This window comes from Stegodyphus dumicola, chromosome 7, assembly GCF_044657685.1.
Source record: "Stegodyphus dumicola isolate Sdum_Otavi_A_Nest chromosome 7, ASM4465768v1".
NCBI lineage: Eukaryota > Metazoa > Arthropoda > Arachnida > Araneae > Eresidae > Stegodyphus > Stegodyphus dumicola.
Window position 1 is genome coordinate 147,937,497 of NC_140774.1, and position 21,391 is coordinate 147,958,887.

At 31.3% G+C, this 21,391-nt stretch overlaps 1 protein-coding gene across 1 annotated transcript in view; it reads right to left on the minus strand.

Moving 5' to 3' along the window:
- Positions 1-839: 839 nt before the first annotated feature.
- Positions 840-21,391, minus strand: part of LOC118185857 (cell surface glycoprotein MUC18-like) — a 1,126,921-nt gene continuing 1,106,369 nt past the window's right edge. The window contains exons 14-16 of the mRNA XM_085820901.1: positions 14,669-14,822; positions 11,009-11,176; positions 840-8,092 (exon numbers count right to left, since the gene is read on the minus strand). Coding sequence (XP_085677027.1) covers positions 14,730-14,822 — 93 coding nt within the window. The 3' untranslated portion in view covers positions 840-8,092; positions 11,009-11,176; positions 14,669-14,729. The remainder of the gene's footprint in view (positions 8,093-11,008; positions 11,177-14,668; positions 14,823-21,391) is intronic.

The following is a 21,391-nucleotide window of genomic DNA, read 5'->3' on the forward strand; positions in this document are numbered from 1 at the left end:
AGTATAGAAATGATTCTCTTGGCTTCAAGGAAAGCAGTTTGTCTCATCTGATACTCCAGGTTAAAAAAAACCGTCAGATTTTAACGAATATCACTTAAATCAGTATATTCGCGAAAATACCCATTAAACAAAGCGGGAATCGGCCAAAATTATGGAAAATGGCCACTCAATCATTGTATGCCATGCGCGTTAAATGTGTAATTATAACATATAACAAAGCGCTAAGAACGTCTTAACTAACTAAATAACTTCTGTTTTGTTCAAATAAAATTCTGTTCATAACAGAAGCTTCTAAATAAGAATTTAATACGGTAAAAAGTTGGAATTTTAACTTTAAATATGAACACCCTTTACATCGAAATGCAAAAAAAAAAAAAAAAAAAAAAATCTAAGCAGATCTGGCGGAAGTCCTAATATCTCGGAATTTCTAAACTCAGATATAAGAAGATAGATAGATATAATCCCCGTGTATCTTGCTGTAAGGATTAGAATTATTCAATTATGGCAAAGCACACGAGGGCTATCTGCCTAAAGGAAGGGATGCCTTCGTAGAGGACTTTCCAAGGGAAACTGGCTCGTATACACGTTACACATTAGGAAAACCACGAAAACGTCCATGCTGCCAGCCCGTTTGCGAGAATCGAACCTCGGACCGAACTACCAGTGTTCAGCGTCTTTACCGCTCGGCCGCTGGTGGGCATCTTGCTGTAAACTGCCAGTTATATGTATGTTATATCGAAAACTTTATAATTTTTTATTCGTGCTTTCTTTCAGAAAACAGCGGCTTTTAAGTAACGAATATGTAAATGAAGCACAAAAAAAAATTATCAAGACAGAAATTGGTAACATTTGTTTTTATTTTACAGTATTAAAAATACAAATTTTTAATCTCAAATGTTATGGCCAAAGACACAGGACACACATTACATTTGGCATATAATTAATAATAAAGAAGTTTTGTCAAAATGATATTATTTTAAACTGCTGTAAATTATCTTCTGATTTAGTGCATGAGTAAATAAAATAAAATGATTTAAAGCTATAAATGGTCATTCCAGGTAAGAGATTATATTTGTTTTTCAGATAACTTGCATGATACAAATGGAATAGATTTAGATTTCTCGTCATCTACAATTTTATAACTGTATTTTCTCACACAACTGAACGGAAGGCATTCAAATGAAAACAGAATTTAAGTGCAAAGTGAATAAGATTAGTTGAAAGTGCTGTGCTTCTGTTAACTAAACATTGATTAGTCAACAGAAGCACAGAACTTTCAACTAGTCTGTTATTATTCTAACAGATAATTAAAGATATCATAGTAAAAGAGGCATAGAGTAATAATTTTATAAGACAGAGAAATGTATCAAAACATCAAAACATTTTGCTTTTAAAACGTAAGTGAACGCAATGAGAAAAGTAGTCGGAATTACCCGCCTTTTTCCTTAAAAAATGTGAATTTGGTTGTATACGATTTAATACTGGGGTGGTGGAATAACGGAATATTAAACCTTTATAATAATTTTAACAGAAAATAATGTAAATGGAGATATATTATTTGAGTCGTTAACATAACACAGATATTTGTATGAAGGATTTGAGGAATATGGTATTAAATTCCAGAGTAAAGAAACTGGATATAGATTAGACTTCATCAGTACTTCTAAGCTCGTCACATTATAAGTGATACATTTCAGCTGTGAAGTGAACAGTGTTTATGTAAGATATGTCAGCTTTTGAATTGTTTTGTATTTGCAAACATTTTCATACCATAACAAGCTATATTTCTTACGATACCTAAATACCAGGAGTAGGGACATTAATTTGTTTATTTTCACATAGAGTGTAGTAATGAAATAACAGTTCTTAAAAAACAGTTCTTAATAACAGAAGGTGTAACAAACTGCCTCACTGTGTAAAATAATTTAAAATGGAATGTATAGGTACGTGACATGTGATTCTTTTCTAGTCATTTCCAACAAATTAAGAAACTGTTTACAATAATATTTTTCAGCAGAAAAGCCCATAATTGTGATCAACTGATGTGCTTTTAACACAGTTATATGGAATAATAACAATCATATGATAATGCAAAATCACTGTTAGGCGACAGGTGAACAATTATTCCGTAACACAGTACATTATATACGGCACTAGATACCTTAGTTATTACTTACTGTAAAGGTATAACTAATTATAAAATTTCATATTAAAATACAAGGTGGCTTACATTGTATCCACTCATCTGAGCTGGCAATCCTGCCAGAACGAACTTGCGTATGTATAGCATACCTACGTCTGTGGACAGCTAAGCGTCAGATAAGTAACATATCATTGACTGGTGAGTGGTTGAGAACTATGACAGTGAAAGCTTTTATTCAAATGGATGCTGTCTCAAAGGATCAGAGGATACTAATGGAAAACAATGAAGGTTGCCAGATTTGTGAGCAAAGCAGCTGGTGCATATAGTTTGGTTCCAACATGACAGCGCAATAGCAAATACAATTATGGATGTACTCCGACAGACATTTCTTAATCGTCTAATTTTCCTTCTTGGTGATTTGACATGGCCATTCCTCTCATCAGATTTGATAGTCATTTGTCATGGTCATCTCTCTTTTCAGATTCGACAGCCTCGGGCTTTTTCCTTATTTGCAGATTACCTGAAGTTCTTGCATATCATTTGCTGGTGACTGATAATCTGAAGACTGCAATCGGCCTTGGAATATATGATTTATTACAGAATATGATGAGATAAATTTTCTGAACAACTTTAGAACTATGCATCAGTGTGGAAAGACGATATTTTTAAGGTTCATTTATATCTATACTGGGCGAATCATACGACTCACTTTGCTTATGAGTATACCGTTATTTCGCAAGCATTTAAAATTACTGTAAGCAATCACTGTCTTCCTGTTGTTATTTAAAGTTAGCAGATGCAATATGCGCCCCTCTGCCTATTAAAAATTAAATCAAATAGACGTATTATTGAAAATTACTATGGATTACATCATTTATAAACATCTCCTATTGTTTTTTTAAAATCTATAATGCATTACATTCAATTCCGATTTGTAGGAGGGGGGAGGAATAATTGGGATTGGGATTATTCAATTATGGTAAAGCACACGAGGGCTATCTGTCTAAAGGGAGGGATGCCTTCGTGGAGGACTTTCTAGGAAGGGGGCGAATAAATAAATTACGTATTCATCGGACCTTTTTAAGGAAAAAGTTAAATTTATTTATTGCATAACTTAGGAAAATTACTATTACTAACCACCAGAACTGACTGCAGAAAACACAAAAGAAAAGGAAACATGCAAAAGATTACAGCAGTGATAACAGATGATTTATTAGTATTTGGGAGTTGGTTTTATTTAAAACAATATGTAATTTTATTTTAAATAATCTAGAATATATAAATATTCACAAATCATTCACTAAAAGTAAACTGCTCAATCGTAAAAATAAATTAAGTACACAGCCTTTTATCGTACGTTTCACACTGACTCCTATCGAAATGCAAGAGTAATGTAAGAAAGACAAGCAGCAAGGCACAGTGAGTGAAAAAGAGGCAGATATTAAAATGTATTTTGTTTTATTTATAGCAGTTTTCTTTCTTTTAATTACTGATTTAATTTGCCTCATCAAATGAACTTATTCTCCCTATTAAACTGCTTGAAAATACAAACAAATTGCTAATAATTTGATTATACATTTTTAACTGCCGTCTTTTCTTGTATTACTGTGGTAATTCTTAAGCTGATGTAGTTTAATTTGGCAGATAAATAAAAAACATCCTTCCACAGGATTGGCAACAAACTCGCAAGTCAGCAAAATTGGTGTAACAGCAACATGAAGTGACACGTAGAAATAGTGTAGAAAATTCTAACGTTAAATAGGAAAGCAGCAAATATTTAAAAAGCTTTCATCAGTTTAGGCATATATACTAAGGATAACAAAACTTATTCTTAAAGTGTCGGTTAACAAAATTATAAAACCAGGAATTCTCTGCAAATTTTGGAGTAGGTAAAATCGACAGAATTAAAACTAAAAAATGAATGGCTTTCTTAATGGATTTAAGAAATGGTTTCTAATAATATTAAGCATTAACTTGTAATATAAGTATCGACATTTTGATAAACTATCGAACTTTATAAATTTCTTTTATGTTATATTTAACATCGGTTATATAATATATTAAATTTACTACAACAATATGTAACTGATTATATATTATATTAAATGTAATGTACACAATATTAAAACATTTTGGTATAATTCAGAAAGGTAACATTTGGTTGTTACTTTTGGTTTGTTAACATTAACAAATAAACATTTTGGTATAATTCAACAGTAACATTTATATCTGTAATATTTACAATAAAGTAAATTTAATTAAATTACAATTTTATTATCATAAATAGAAAATATGCATTGAAAATACATATGAAATAATTCTCAATCTTAAAACTGTTTTGCATAAATGGCTAAAATACAGTAATTACTTAACATGAGATGAATCACGACCAATATATGAAAGAAATTTTGATTAATTTTAGCTAATAGTTCATCTAGTTTTTACCATCCTTCTTGACAAATTTGTTTGTTTGAAAACATTTTATGACCATAACAAACTGAGATTAAAGAACATTACACTTTCATACAAAAATAACACACGTTTTGAACAAACTTTTTCAACAGCATGCAATAAATTAATATCATTGGGACATAATTACGGTTTTAGCTAAGAAGATTCCATTAGAAAATAACCAAAGCATATATTACTGAATAAAAAATCTGAGTAATTAAAAGAATGACACTGTGTGTAGAATTTCTTTCAGACTTCATTTACATTACATGTGCGAACGAAAGGGCTATGGCTTTTGTTGGCTGTGCATCGTCTTTTAGCGATTTCTATTAGGAAACTTCAAGGAAAGAACTTCGTAGTTGTATCCTATTCCATGGCAGTGTAATTTAAATCCAGGTAATTTGGCTTTAATTAAAATTGAGAGAAGACATAGAAAAGCAAGACAAAAGGAAATTCCACCGTCCATGTAATCCAGTGAAAGAGTTAAGCAGACGATTTTTCTTTCTTTGCTGTGTTTCCACTGGTTCGCATTCCATTTTACTAATTCAAGAGACGAAGTATGTTTGACTTGGTCTTCGAATAGTGGTAACAAATTAACTGCTATTCATGTTTAATGGATTTAAATTAAAAATCATTCATCTTATAATGGTGAAGGCAAAACCTTGCTAGAATAATGAACACACATATGAGTTCAACAGTAACCATAGCAACGATATTTGGCTCCAAAACGTTCTGCTTTAATTGTTGAGCAATGAAAAGTTTCAAAAACTGTGCATACATTAACAAGAGATGTTTCATTGTTCTCGAAATCATTGAAACATTTAGAATCCTTCACAACGGATCTTATTAAGAATTCTATTATATATTTCAAGATAAAACCGGAACTAGAGAACTAAGAAAGCATTAAATTGTATAGTAATCAAATAAACGACTAATAACCGAAAAAAAAACTAATTAAAAACTAATATTGTTGAAGTTTCAACATTCATTTCTTTTAGTGAGATTTCTGTCACACTCAAAGAAATGAACACTGAGTAACCGCCAATTAGGAACTATTAAAATATCTCTAAGCTCCATAAGATTAACAGGACTATAAAGGCTTTAATAGCTGCTCTTATAATGTTTTTTTATGGAAGAAAGTTATTATTTTAAAACTCTATACGATGCAAACATGAGAGCATCTTCATGAAAGTGGTTAGTATCTTTAAAGGAGGTTGCCTGTATAATGTATTTGAAAAATGGAATTTTCCAGACGCTTTCCAATAAGTTTGCCTCCAGTGCTGATGCAAAAGTGTTCACGGTTACAGATGGGCAAAATAATTTACAAAGATGCTTACTTGCTGCACCGGATAAGATACGCAGAGTCAATTTATTTAAATTTTTTTCATTATTAATAATTATCATTATGTACTTCTGATCAAGTTCAATTCTTATGTTGTTAAGGACAGTCTGAAATTTTTTCAAAAATAATTACCAGTTTGTCTCTTAAGAGGAGCTTATATTAACTACATATATTAATAATACTGTACATATTAATATTAATAAATGCAATTAATAATATAATATTTCTGTATATATTAATATTAACGATAATTTAAAGCGACATTGGGGTAAACTATTTTCATATTAGTTTTTATCTTCCATTTTGTTTCAAGGATTTCGGCTATAACAGAGTTATAAAATGCTGCGATAAATTCGAAATAAGAATATGGTCCATTTATTAGAGTATAAGGTATTTCTCCCGCCTTCTTCGCATGCCTTCGTAGTGTGGTGGTATGCACGCTGGCCGCGTATTCCAGAGGTCCACAATTCGATTCCTGGTGAAGGCGTTGCTAATTTTTCACCTTTCCTGCTTCCAAAAATACCTAATAATACCTAATGTCTCTATAAGGGTTAAATCAAAAGACAAACAAAGAAAAGAATAGATAGGCCGCAAAATAGTACCAGCTTTCTTAAACTCTGAATTTAAGTTTATGCATCTTCGTGTTATTGAGAAAAATGATTTTCTAGACATATATATAAAGCAAAGCATGTATATTAAATACAAAAGGACGAACATAATGACAAAGCAAAAGATAGAGAGGAAGCATACGAACATAAAAGAAAGAAAGAAAAAAAGAGAGGAAGAAAAAAACCCGAGGAAAATTAGTGATAAAATAAAAGTTATCAAAGTTAAAAGGTGATAAAGAACAGAAAGAGAGAGACAGAGAGAAAAGGACAAGAGAGTAGAGGAAAAAGAAAATGATGGAAGGCGATAGATAGATATAGAGAGAGAAAAAGAAGTGAAGGAAAAAGAAACTTATTTGATAGACAAAAACAGAAATACAACAGATAGAAAGAGAATAAATGAGAAAAAGAAAATATAAAATTAATTTGCTTATAAGATGTTGTAAAGTAAATAAATGAAATAAATAGAAAGGGTTAAGTATGGAACTCATAAATGATGCTAAATAAACTAAGAATAAGCAACAGGCGTTCCCGTAACCGTAAATTCTCAGTACGTTTAAATAGAATTTTCTTCCTCAACCGAGGAAGTGAAAATGATGGAAAAAAATTGCGAGAGGAAAATTTCGAATACCAGAGAATAATTTCGAATTCATTATATTCAAGCAAATGAAGAAGAAACTTCAATCTAACTTTCGGAATTACGACTCAGCCTTTCAAAAATTTTTGGTTTTAGTTCCTTTTAATTTAACTTTCGGTCAACAGATGGCGCTAAGAGATTCGCTTTCGATCATACATCTAAACCATTCTCGATTTTTTCTCTTATTCTAAAGCTGTGATGCATGTTCCTTTTATATCATTTTCATACCCCCAGAAAAGGAAGAAAGCTATTTAATATTCAAAACCATAGTCCTGCAAATCAATCCCGCTGCTCAGATTAATTTTGCTTATTATTGTTTAAACGTTTAGTTCTTCGACAAGTTCTTTTGGTACATGTTCGAACCTCTAAGCTACAAAAAATATGGGTAATCGCACGAATTTTTGATTAATACTTTTAAATATGAAAGTTATTTGAAATGGCTTGATTCGGTGAGACTAATAAAAAAATTCATATGACTTTATTGAAATCTCAGCATTGGAGTCAAACAATAGATAAAAGTTTGCTGCGAATTTATCATCACCAATACTTCTTATATATTTAATTTTTACTTTAGGTAATGAATGAACGTTTTTCTGAATAAAATAAAGAGCTACCTATGCATATATTTCGAGAAACATGTGTTTTGGCACTTTTCTACAAAGGGTTAAATGTTATGTTTATTCTTATTCCCCAGTTCCGATCCTGAAATATTATTAATAGCTTTAAAAATGAAAGATCGAAGTTCATATCCATTGAGTTTTGTTCATGTGTTGATGCGTTCTGAACATATATTTCAGAAGAGTTTATCGGACGGCTTATGGGAGCGAACATTTCAAATCCTAGTCCTTTTCTTGAATTTATTAAACAGCACCTCAGTAGAATTTCCATCACATTAGGTGTCATCCCTAATGATCCTGAAATATAAAAAAGAAAATATTACAGTATAGGTTTTAATCAATTAGGAATATAATGAGTTCTAAATAGGGCAAATGCAATGTTTATTGGTTGTATCTAAATTTACACTGCGAAATTCGAAAAGCAACCGCTTTATTCTTTGTATAATTAACATTACACACATTTACAGGTATATGGTTAAAGAAAAGAAAAATATATAATGATTTTTATGCTGCATTCATTTCTTCAACAAAATTTACCAGGAGGTGAATAAAAAATTTAATTATTAATTATTTGAATATTTTGAAAACTATTCCTTCCATTTTCTTGGGGAGCGCATTAGATATGTATGGTTGTACTTTGAATTTAATTTTTTCTGGTTGCAATTATTAAGAAACCACCGCGTAAAAAATACAACTGAAGAAGCTAAAATATAATTCATAAATATAATTTTAGCTCTTCAACTACAATATAAAATATTATGTTACCGATCATTTAAACATAAAACAGAGTTTTGTGTTTTTGAGCTTCATAAAGTTTAGTAATTAAAACCTGTTAATTTTATTTTATAATCATAAAATTTATAATCATAAAATATAAGCATAAAATTGAAAATTCTACTATTTATCTGATTTACTAATGATTTGGCTTTCTTTTCTTTTTTAACAAATGGCGTTAAGTATCGTCTGCATCACTTTATCACATTCGAATCTCTGCACGGCCGAGAACATTTTTATATCACTGAAAGACTATCTTTCATTTTAATAAATGAAATTATAATGTTAATTATTGTAATTTAATAAAACAATGATTTTTAAATAGTACTTCAGAATATTTTAAGACAGATATCTTTAATCTCATAGTTTGTATCTGTATTATTATATAAATATTTTATAAAAACTATTCTAATTAGCTTTTATTTAGTTTATTTATTTTGTTTCACTGTGAGTGGAATTCAATCATCGATTTTACTTCCTGCTAAGGTATCGAGATCAAAATCTGTACACACACCTTTTGTCGATGACAATGCAATATGGTGAAGCAATATGTTTTAAAATTCGATTTAGATGTTTTTAAATTTTAATGTTATATTGAGTTTTAGCCCATAATTTCATTTAACGATAAGACTAAAAATATCAGAATTTTATTGTTTGCATTATCGAATAAAGAAAAAAAAAAAAAAAAAAAAAAAAAAAAACCTTTTCAATGAAATGTATATAAAAATTGTAACTTAATTTCTGAGCTTTTGGCGAATTGTTGAAAATCGCTCAGTTTTTTAGACTATTCGATATTTTTTAAAATTTCAACATCGAGAAATGTATCAGATATAAAGGTTTGAAATTTTCATAGGCTATAAAACAAAATATCTCCCTATTTAAAAAAATGATAAAAATGCAGTAAAATAAACAATCATCAATGCTTAAATGCCTGAATGAGATACAGAATTATTGCTAGATTAGAGGCAAGACACGTTCATGTTCATATTAATAGAGCCCTCAGTATCATGCTTAATATTGTCTGCAATTTCTGAAAACAGTTTCAGAAGACTTGATTTATGCCTAGAAGGCTTGGGCAACGGCATACAGGAACCATGATGAAGCGAAATGGAGTTCTCCTTTCTTTTGAATTACAAACATATGCTATTGTAGTCGTTAATAATACAGTTTTGCTTCGTGTCAATAGCCAACTTGATGGATTTTTATGAGAACCATCTGCATTCTTGTTTATAATTGCATAACTGGAAGTTTCCATTTTTGTTTTTTCTGATTGTTGATCGATGGCGCCATTACTGAGTAAGCGATGATTATTATGTTTACAATAATAAAAAAATGGCCGCATAACACTGTCAATTCATTGATATTGCTTTGCGTTTGCTGGTTTGTTCTTGCTTTTCGTGAAGTTCCTTTTCAGTGATATGGAAATGTGAAGCTTTCTGTACAAGAAGGAAAGAATTTTGTATTTTCGTATAATTTTTCAATGTGAACGAAATAAGTGTAGTTTGTTGATTATTATTGTATAAATGTGTTTACCTTTCTTAAAATTCATATTAGTGGTCCATCAAATGTAAAATTATATATGAAGTGATCCGTGAAGTTCTAAGGGATGACGACAGCTGAAATGGACGACAATGATCAAATACAAAAAGTTTAAGTTATTAGGCGGATATGTGAAAAGTGCGGATATTCGGTGCATTGCTTGACCAGTCAGATCTTCCGATATGAATCTTAGCAAACATCTCTAGAACGCAATTAGAACGACAATTGCAATTCGCTAACAAAGTCCAACAATCATTCATAAGCTAAGAACTGCTTTCTGTGTAAGACCTGGTTTGGCAGTAATAGGTTAGAGGTGATAACATAATGGCTTCTTAATCTCAGTTTAGTCGCCATATTGAAGTATTGGTTTTGAACATTCCTACTCTCATGACATTACTACCAATTATGAGTAGCTAATTTCATTGTCTGGTGATATAAATCGATGGTTTATTAATATATATCCACTCTAGATTTCATTATAATCTGGCCAAAACTTCCAGAAAAATGCTACAGAATGTCATTATTCTTGGTTTCTTAATTCTAGATTCAAATGTAGGATAAAAATATTTAATCCGCCATTTTTTCGAAATATATGCGAATTTCAGCATTTAGGTAATATATGCATGGCAATTAATAAAACGTTATAAATATATTCTAAAACAACCTGAAAGAAATGGAAAGGTATTTACATATTATCCAATCGATCGGCCAAGTAGCGCGATTTAGCGTCATTTATGGATGATAATTACTTCCTTTAGAATTCTGCAGCAAATATTGGCGATCGATCGGCTACCATTGCCGAAATTTCTGACATAGGTCGACTGAATAATATGTGAGCACCAAAATAAATTTACATTTCAAAATATATAAGACGAGCATTTAAACTGAATAAACACGTACACCAATAAATTGAAATTTTTGATTGTGCACCACGTTTTTCTCACACTTTTCATGCACATTATCGCACATGAAACAGTTTATGCAAAGTTGTTTCATCTTCACACATTTTCCTTTTCATTCAAACGCATTCGAATTCCGAGCAGCATTCGCTCCTGAGCAAAATTTCTCCTGAAAAAGAAAGATAATACAAAATGCTTTTACTTGAGGAATTTCTATAGAAGAAGGAAAACTAATTATAGTTCAACAGAAGTAGTTCTTAACAACTTCACCATGAAATAATATTTAAAGTAAGTTTCATCACTTAGAGAATCTCTATCTGAAAGCTATTATAATTACAGCTTTAGCTTTGTAATTAAACGGTTAATGTCCAGTTTAGAAGTCCACGCTTTTGGGGTACAGACTAGGTAAGGGAGATATTAGTTATAATAAAACAAAGCAGTGTAAGCTGGAGTAAGCATTTGAGTGAGGCTTTACTAATTTCTTACTTATCTCATTGGCTGACTAAAATTAACCTGAAAAATCATTAAGGCATTTGAATTATTCGTAATTCAGTAATTTAATGTCAATGAAATATGAGTTTTTATCATTTAAGATAGAAATGAATTATGAGATATGTAAGAAGCGTTATGTAAATTTAAACTAAAAATGGCTTTTGCTTTAACTTTAAATTGGTGAAAAATAAGAATTTTATTTATTTTAGGCAACTTTTGTAAGCGATGTTTTTTTTGCTTTTCATAAATTTTTGAAGATTATAAAATAGGTCCATCAAGTTTCTATTAACTTGTTTAAACAAAAACTTTAATGATTTTTCTGATGATGATGACTTTAATGACTGATGGATGATTTTTCTATTTGAAGACAGGACAAAATTAATTTTATTATGCTGCGGGTTAGTAGAAATGAGGCAGTAAATGGTCCATTGAATCTTTTAAGAATAAACCATAACAATGGGATAAGTTGACGTTATAGCAATAGATGACTGATTCAGCTCAAGAAAGAAAAGACGACATTGAAACGCTAAAACATTTGGAAACATAGTTTTACAAACGCAGTAATGGTAAAGGGAAAATTGATCTTTTACTTGGAAAAATGTTTATCAAGCCGCACATACATATTTATTTCAAATTGAAAGCTCAGAGAGGTATCAAGTATCAAAATATCGTATGATCCTTTTATGCTGCGTCAATACGTGTGCTAAAACCTTCTTAATTGCACAAAGAAAAAATATTCCGGTATTTTAAAGGAGAAAAATATTTACTAATGGACCATAAGTATAATTCAAAGACATGGCTGATGTCAGAAATTTTTAATGAATGACTTTTGAAACAAGATAACGAAATGAAGAATGGTATTCTTCCTTTTGCCAATTGCACAGCAAAAGTCTCTCTTAAGCGCAAATATCTCTCTTAAGCGTATTGAATTTTTATATTCACTAGAAAATATATTAGCCTTAATTCAAGCGTGTGATTAAGGTATTAGTAGATCGATGAAAAAATATTGTGAGATGAGTGTTAAAACTCTTTGTAACATGGATGGTAAGAGTATGAGTCAAATGAATTAGGAAGGAAAGCTAATTTCCTTGGTTAAGTATCTGAAGTCTTAATATCAAGACTCAGAAAACACAATAAAAACTATTTTAAGTATGAAAAGGAAAATATTTTAATAAATGATGAAGTAGAGGAAGTGTAAAGAAAAAAAAAGCAAAGTCTAGAATTAAAATATATTGTTGAAATTTGATGAAAGCATGGAGTTTGCGATATGAAAGAGAAAAAAATGGTAGCTTCAAACTGTTTTTTGAAACAAATCTAAGCACATCATGAAATGAACTTTCTGAAAAAGAAGATCATGAAATCGGTGAATGTCCTACATATTCTGAGATGACAAATGTCCTCCCAATGTTAAGCTTAGGGTTTACAGTATCGGTAAAATAATTTCCAGAAGCATTATGATTATGAATAGACCATAAATGAAATTTTGCGTAACAACTGCAGACAACCCACTACAATAGCTGTTTCCTAATTAAATTGCTGTTAACGTAAGTATTTATACGTTTCTGTCATATTTAGCTTAAATTGTGTAAATAATATTAATTTGAAGAATATTTTGTTAGTGAACAAGAATCAACTTTTTTAATAATGTTATCATTTGGTTAATGTTATCGAAATAGCCATGGACAAACGTAATCACACAAAACGGCGCCTACTGAAATTTTTTTCAAAAATGTTCAAAATTGCCTAAATTACATTAGATTACATTTTTGTCTTAATCCCAAAGAAGTAAAACAACGTTTAGACCATGTGCATGCTGATTCGTCACTTTCTGTTGGAAAGTGAAAGAATATGTAAAACAAACTTTGCATAGTTCAAGAATCCATAGAATGTGATTCGCGTGAAATCGACAAGAGAAAGTATTAACACGAGTAAATATGAAATGAGAGTAAATACAGATTGATAAGACATTAAACGTCAACAAGACAGCAGCAATGTTGAATCTACCTAAAACAACTATTTTAAGCATTTCTTTAATATTAAAATCTTTGCATGATAGGCACCTCGACTTCTTCCAGCAATTCAGAAAGAGCAACGAGTGTCAATGCATTTTAAAAATAAGAATACGGATTTAAGGAGTTTGATCCTCACCCCTTACAGCCCAAATTTATCTCCAAGTAATGATTATTTGTGCTCCTAAATAGAATTTGACTTTTGGTTAAACAGATTTAATGACGATAAAAGCATGAACAGAGTTATTAGGAAGCATTTTGAGGAAAAAAAAAAAAAAAAGAAAAAAAAAAAAAAAAAAAAACCTTTACTGGAGATTTTACCGGCATGGAACTACCAGTGTATCAATGACCCGGCTACTGGTGCTTGTAAAAATGTTTTCGGAATGATGATAGGTCCTTTCGATACTCAAGAAAAGCATTTCATTTTGAATATTTGTGTACTTGAGAGCGAATATTACCACAGCAATAAACTGCTTTAATCAACATGATGGTTTACAGTTCTAAGATAGAATGACACACATTATTAATTCTGGAACAGCGATTGAACTAATTCTGTATTTTCCAAGCTGGATGACATAAAAATACAATTGGTATACTCATTTACAACTTCCAAAATATAATTATAGAACAGTTAATTCCATCCTCTTTTGCCATCCATTGCTAAAAGATCATTTCCTTGCAGAAACGTGAATGAAGTAGTTTTATGCACATATTTAACACTTAAATTTAACGAGGTTTATTTTCAAGGAGGTTTGCCGTAAGCAAACCTCCTTGAAACTATGAAATTCCACCTAGTTGAGAACCTTTGTCATACGAGTGAAATAACTAACCTTGTACTTACGATATGTATGGAGAAATCAAAACTTTATAAGAAATGTGATTTCGTATGTGTAGTGTTATATGTGAGGTTATTAGAGCTCTGATGCACGTAACAATTTTGCAGCGAATCCTTCACATGGTTGAATTCGAAGCAAGTTACTAGTGCATAATTGTTTCAGCAAAGCTAACATGTAAAATCTATGCAACATAGAAAAGTTGAAATTAATGCGCTCACGGCGTAATTGATAAATACTTACATTAAAATAGTCATGTCTTTCTATAAGCACGCAGCGCTGGCCAATTAAAACAAGACTATTTTCTATGAGAAAAACGATACTTACGGTCCAAGCATCAATCACACGTTAAATTGGAGAATTGGCTAAGCATATACATAGTGATGTTTTATGATATGTTTCTGTCTTCCACTCGCAGATTTGTAGTTGAAGCCAAAATTGTTCCGTCCACCTCAACTTCTGGCCACGGTATAAGCTCATCCTGAAGTAATGAAAATAATATCGTAAATTTAGAACTTACAATAACATAAATATATAATAAAAATAATTTGAAAAACGTTGTTTCAATCAACAGTACCTCAATCAAATTTACATTCAGAGTTTACGAAGCCTGTGCTATTAACAAATAAGCAAACAGCTAATATAGTTTTATTTATCGCAAAGACAAACAACGGCAAAACAGACAACAATCTAAATATCTTTTCATAATAGTTAAAGATGTAAAATATCCATAGCCAGTAAAAAAGGCTAAATTTTGGAATTTTAAATGTCCATCTAAAAAATGAATGAAAATAACGGTAGCGATTTTGCGTCGAACCCTATAAATGGCGTATAACTTTTCAAATCGTTGCCAACAAATACTATCGCCCTGTACTATATTTGAAGAAATTACATAATGAAGAATATACATAAATGTATGTATGTTTCTGGCATTGTGATAAAACAACAGTACCTAGAGCCATCGAATTTTGAATGACGTAATCCTACTGTGAATATGGGCATTAGAATGCCCAAATTTGAAACTTGGAATTTGGTTTGTTATCGATTTCATATTCTGTAAAACTTTAACGAATTTTTGATTAACAACCTCAACGCTTTAAAAGCGATTAATGGCAACACTCTACGGGAAAAAAATTATCTCCAGGGCGCGGAACTGCGTTTTGGAAATTCTGAAGATATGCTTATTTTAAAATTATTTTGCGACATTGCTGTTGAACTGAATTTTGTGGTTTAAGTGCAAAGAACATGATATTTAATAAATAAAGGTGACACACAAAACGTTAAAAAAAAGGCCCTTTGGTCGTAATTTAAAATCTGAAACCTTTCAGTTTTTTATGCCTAACATTAATTTGAATTTTGTAGGAAGTGCCTTTTAACGTTAGAATTATATTTAGCAGAGTCTTTCCAAAATTATTTCAACGTTACGTTGCATTATAACATCAAGTGCGTATATTTCCTGCTTTGTCAAATCTTGCTACTGGAACAAGGTTTCATTATCCAACACTGTCGACTGAAACACACAGAGGTTACTATTAACTAGTTATTGTTATGACGTTTTAAATTAATTTTATTGAATGGCACCAAAAATTGTTATGATATCCTAAAGGTAAGGTACCTAAAAGGTTTCCTACTCAGTTGACAAAACACTTAAAATTTTCTAACAACAGTAATATACTAAATTCAATAAAACCTGTACATTTGCGTTGTGTTTTCGGATTAACCCTGAAATCAATTTGAGAAAGAGACGGGTGAAAATCATGAGCACACACACACAAAAAAGAAATAAATAAACATTGACTGATCTAGAAAAGTGAGCCTATTTATTAAATTCTTCAAGAATTACTTAATCCATTAATTTGAAAGCAATTTATATTCAATGAGAACTGTAACATACTGATGATTACACAATGCATAATTAACTTAGTAAGCAAATTATATTTAAGCTGAACTGTAAAATATTGCTTTCTACAAATGCATACCCCTACAGAGTAATATTACTTTTATCTTAGACTCAATAATATCAAACTATTATTTCTATTACATTCAGGTAAACATAATCAGATAAAACTTTGGATAAATTAACAATACCCTCCCCGGAAAAAAAAAAGAATAATTAACAAGTTATACTTTCCAAAAAAAAAAAAAAAAAAAACATTTCACACAGAATAATCAATACCAATGTAATTCAGGTTATTGCACATAGTAACTTTCTATTTTCAAAAAGAATGATTTAACCGGGTAAAATGTTAATTAAAATCAGGTTATTACATCCTACAAGCAATTTAGCCCCTAAGAGGAGCAAAGAAGCTCAAATAATGACATCTTTACCAATCAATCCTCACCATGAAAGAAATTCACAAATTCAATTAAATAATTTAATAGAGAATATAATTCCTTAACCGATCTAACTAAGTTACATTCACCGTTTCAATTAAATAATTTAAATAAGGATATATTTCCTTAGCCAATCTAATAATTTACCTTAAGGACAAACAGAATGATTACATTAGAATTAGGTTATTTTACTCAACTACAATATTTTAATGCCACTAATTAGGTTATTTCAATCACTATTAACTACAGAAATTTTTTTTTAACATCAGACCAACAAATAAAAGAAAACAAAAAAGACTTATCTGAGAAATCACATGCGGCAAGTGAATAGGAGGAGGAGAATACCCTCATATTTAAAAAAATTATCATTGATGCCAAGGAGGACGGCTGCCAAGCGTGGTGGAAAAGTAGAAGAGTTCATATGTAGATGAATTTTCAATGGAGTCGAGAAGTTTCTAGTTGATTTAGGATGCACTATGGAGGTTCCAAGTTCTTTTGATAATTGATTTACAATCCAATATTGAAGTTAGTAGTTGTTCAAGCCAAGTGATGCATTATGGTGTAGCGACCCCGGAGCTAGCAGTGAAGGAACTTCATGCATAGCGGAAAATAATTCTTAAAGGCGTGGAAGAAACATCGAGACAGATGAAGACTCTATTCGTGAAGAAGAGACTGAAATTTTCTTCTTAACGGCACCATTACTAGGCATCACCTTTCGTTGCATTTTTCTATTTTAATTATCTTTTGAGTAACTTACATATTCAAACACACACACACACACAAAAAAAAAAAAAAAAAAAAAAAACTGATGAGACTATAATTTAGTCGAGGACATGATGCATAAAACTAAGTCCCTCGTTCAAAACTCAAGGGCAAGAAGCCCGTAGATCCAAAGGTGGAAAAATGCATTTTCCAAAAAAATTCAGCTGCCAGCGAGTACAGCGTCCGATGGTAAGTCAAAAGTGCAAAAAAAGTCACCTTGTCGCTCAAAACATCCCGTTAAAAGGGAGGACGCCGGACTGCCAAGTTGGCACAACCCACTCTTCGCCGAAAGTTAAAATAGTTGCAACAACAGCATACCCTCATGTTATCAAACTCACCAAATCCACTACTTTGAAACCTCAACGGAAATTCCATGTCGCTAAACCCTCGCCAAATAAACACCATTTGTGACAGGGGAAAATTAGGAATTTCAACAACCCTGCAAGGGGTCCCAACGAAAGAACGCTGAAACTCGCAAAAAGTGACTTTTCAACCGGAAAGAGGGCATTTCATCCCCCTTTAACTAAATCACAAGCAAACGAAGAAAATTTTACCAATTAAAGCTCATAACTGAAATGCAATTAAAGTTACAAAAACGAAAGTTATGCCAAATTAAAGAGCTAATTTTTCTGAAACTAATGATATTAAATACTAAGAAATCAAATTAGTTTTTGACATGAAAAACTGAGTTTATTACGTGAAAAAAATCACCTATCCATTGTTTGCGTGTACAAGATTGACGACGCAGTTCGCGTAAACTCGGAAAGCTAAAATATATTACACTAGAATTAATAAGCCAAAAAAGAATATAACCAAACTTGTGTAGCTCAAATTTTGAATAATTACAAATTAAAATTTTGATTTTTATGAATCACTTAAATTAAATTCGCTACACAACATTATTGATCATTGGGTTACGATAGACGATTTTTTTTAAAGTTTTATTTGATTTTAACAAGTTATCTAACAAGTGATTATTGTGTTGATCGCCAATAATCACAAGTTACTTTATGATATTTATGTTACGGTATGTCACTTTATCAGTCCAGGACTTTGAAATCATCAACTTCTCGGAATGCCAATGCAACAGCAAAGCAAAAGAGAACAGCACCCTGTATAGGGGTGCTGTTGTACTGCTGATAGAAAGCTGTTGAAAATGCAACAGCATTATATAGCCATATACAAGTGAAGAAAAGACATAAAATATCAGTAAACAATGACTGATGGTTGTTATTGACTACATGTGTCACCACCACTAACGTCCTTCCTTAAGGTCAATTATGCCCTTGAGTTTCATTTAATTTTAATAATTTATTATTTTACTCACACAAGTGGACCTGTGCGTTAACCACCAATAACTGTAAGTCACCACTGACGAAGAGTTTTGATGGAAACTCTGCCTTTCAGCTTAAATTCATTAAAAAATATTCAAATTTATTCCACTGTTTTGCGGGTGACCAGTGAATCAAATTCCAGTGACTTAATTAGGAAAAGTAGTCATGACTAGCACTGGTTATTTAATTCTTATTTTAATTAAAAGATTCAATTTTTTTCTAAAGTTTTTCCAATGATGATTCGTTAGTGTTGGGAAGCGGTGAATATCGATCTCTACTTAAGTCACAATTAAGCCATTAGACAATGTCTGTCAACCTTAAAGTTATTGGTCTTTCCGGGTGCTAATGTGTTTTCATATAATTTTAATTTAAAACTTCTTAACAAAATTTACTGTTTCGTTCCACTCTGGTGATCTGGTTATAATTTATTTCTCTAAATGTAAGCTGTTTCTTTCGTATAAATTTTGAATTTCGAGGAATAAGGATAAATTATAATGGCTAGATAGGGGAATAAACTACATATTTTAGGTCATAAAATATTCGACAAATGGAAACACAAGGCAATGCAAATTACATTTATATTACTTTATAAAAAATATTCCTGAATTTTGAGATAAAATCTAAGCATTACAGTTCTTAACAACTGAGAAGACGAGAACCAATAAAAACAACAAATAAAATATTTACTTGTTATTTACTCCTTTTTCACTTCACCCCATGGGTAAAGACACTTTTTTTTTTCTTTTTTTGGCAGAGTGGAGAAGTTCGTCTGAAACTACGGACGAACAATTCGGAACTTCGGCCGTTACTATCTTTTAATTGCTTCTCGACTGTGTTCTTCTCTAGGAGAAGAGACACATATATTTTTTTCCTCTATTTAGGGCGGCTTCTTTCAAAGAAAGGGTGTTAAAGAACTTCTTTTATAACTCTCGATACGCAAGTGAAGGGAAAAATTGAAGACTTACTATGATTCTATAGTTAACAATGTTCTTTGTGTACAAAACTTGAATATTTAAACACCTTTTATATAAAAATTACTCAAGAAATGCACAAACTTAGTTCAAATTACAAATGAAAACAACATGATATTTATTAAGCATATAAACATTATTATTTCTCAACGAATGGAAGATTCAGAACATACAACTTCTAAACTGAACAACATATAGAAAATAAATCGTTGATTATTGGTAATTCCTTTTGATCTGGGGATCATATTTTTTAAAACTCATAATAGGTAAGGAATAATGATACTGCAGCAATCAATATGAAGGTAAGAGTTTTCATAAGTATTACCCACACAAGTTGCAAGTTAAATGCTTATGCCAGACCTCAGAGCCGTTAAAAAGCGTGAGACGACATGTTTTGACACTGCGGAATGTAACAACAGACACAGCAATGTTTCCACTTGATACTGTAACTTGATACTTGATACTGTAAGTCATAACTTCACGATCAGTGTCAAAGGATTTCAGTGATCTGTAAAATGTCTATCATTAAATCATTAAAGCAGTTCAATTTAAGAGCATCATCGACCATAGATTCTGCAGCTTCTCTGATATTGTATGTAACCATAACGAAGACTTAAAATATAACAGAAAAACTAAAAGTGTATCTTGCTGCATGCATGAGATAGAGCGAGTACCAAACGCTCTAGAACTCTCAACGACAGGTAGCTGTCATATACTGACTGCTAACAAGAACCGTGTTTTCACATAACGAAAGCAATTCGCTGTATTTACTTTTGGAAGCCCTTTTGCTAACCCAATACAATTAATATTTGACTGTAATTAATATTTACTATGAGCTATAATACGCAACTAAATTACTAGTCGTCCCAATACTTTCACTTCTTGCAAGTTTTGGGATCCGATATCTGCATTTTTTACTGGTATCGGAAATAGCAGAAAGTACGTCATTCCTCTACATAAAAATGGTACACACACGGTTAAATTTATTATAAACCATAGGTCATCCAGTATAACTTTCCAGCTGTTATTTCGATTATTTCTGCCAATATGTATTGCATTCGCTCAGACAAAGACCCTACATAGAATAGTGAACATAATTGATTCGACGCGTATTCAAAAAGTCCAGATTCGAGTCCCGCCGAAGACACTGCACATTTTTTATGTTCTCCTTCTTCTAAATAACCTAATAAATCCACAGTGGCGCCCGAACTGAAAGGTGGTGGATGATGATTCCTCTCACCCGAAATTCGCGATTGAGTCCCCTAATCCCCAGTGGCCCTTTAAAAGGGGAAGTATAAGGTATTTTCTCCCTCCGTTCAGCATGCCTTCGTGGTGTAACGGTTAGCTCACTTGGCGAGTATTCGACAGGCTCAGGTTTGAGTCCCGGCGAGGGCATTGCACATCTCTAGTTTTCAGCAACCAATATATTCACAGTGTGGCGCCTGAAATAAAAGGTGATGGATGATGATTTTTCACCACCAGGATCTGTCGATTGATTTCCCTAATCCCTAGTCACCATTTAAAAAGGTAAATATAAGGTCATGTCATTACTTTCATCTGTATCATTTTACTAAAAGTTTCTACATTTTTTTACACTTTCTATAAAAAACACAGGGTTTACATATGTTTCCTCAATATTGTACTCAGTT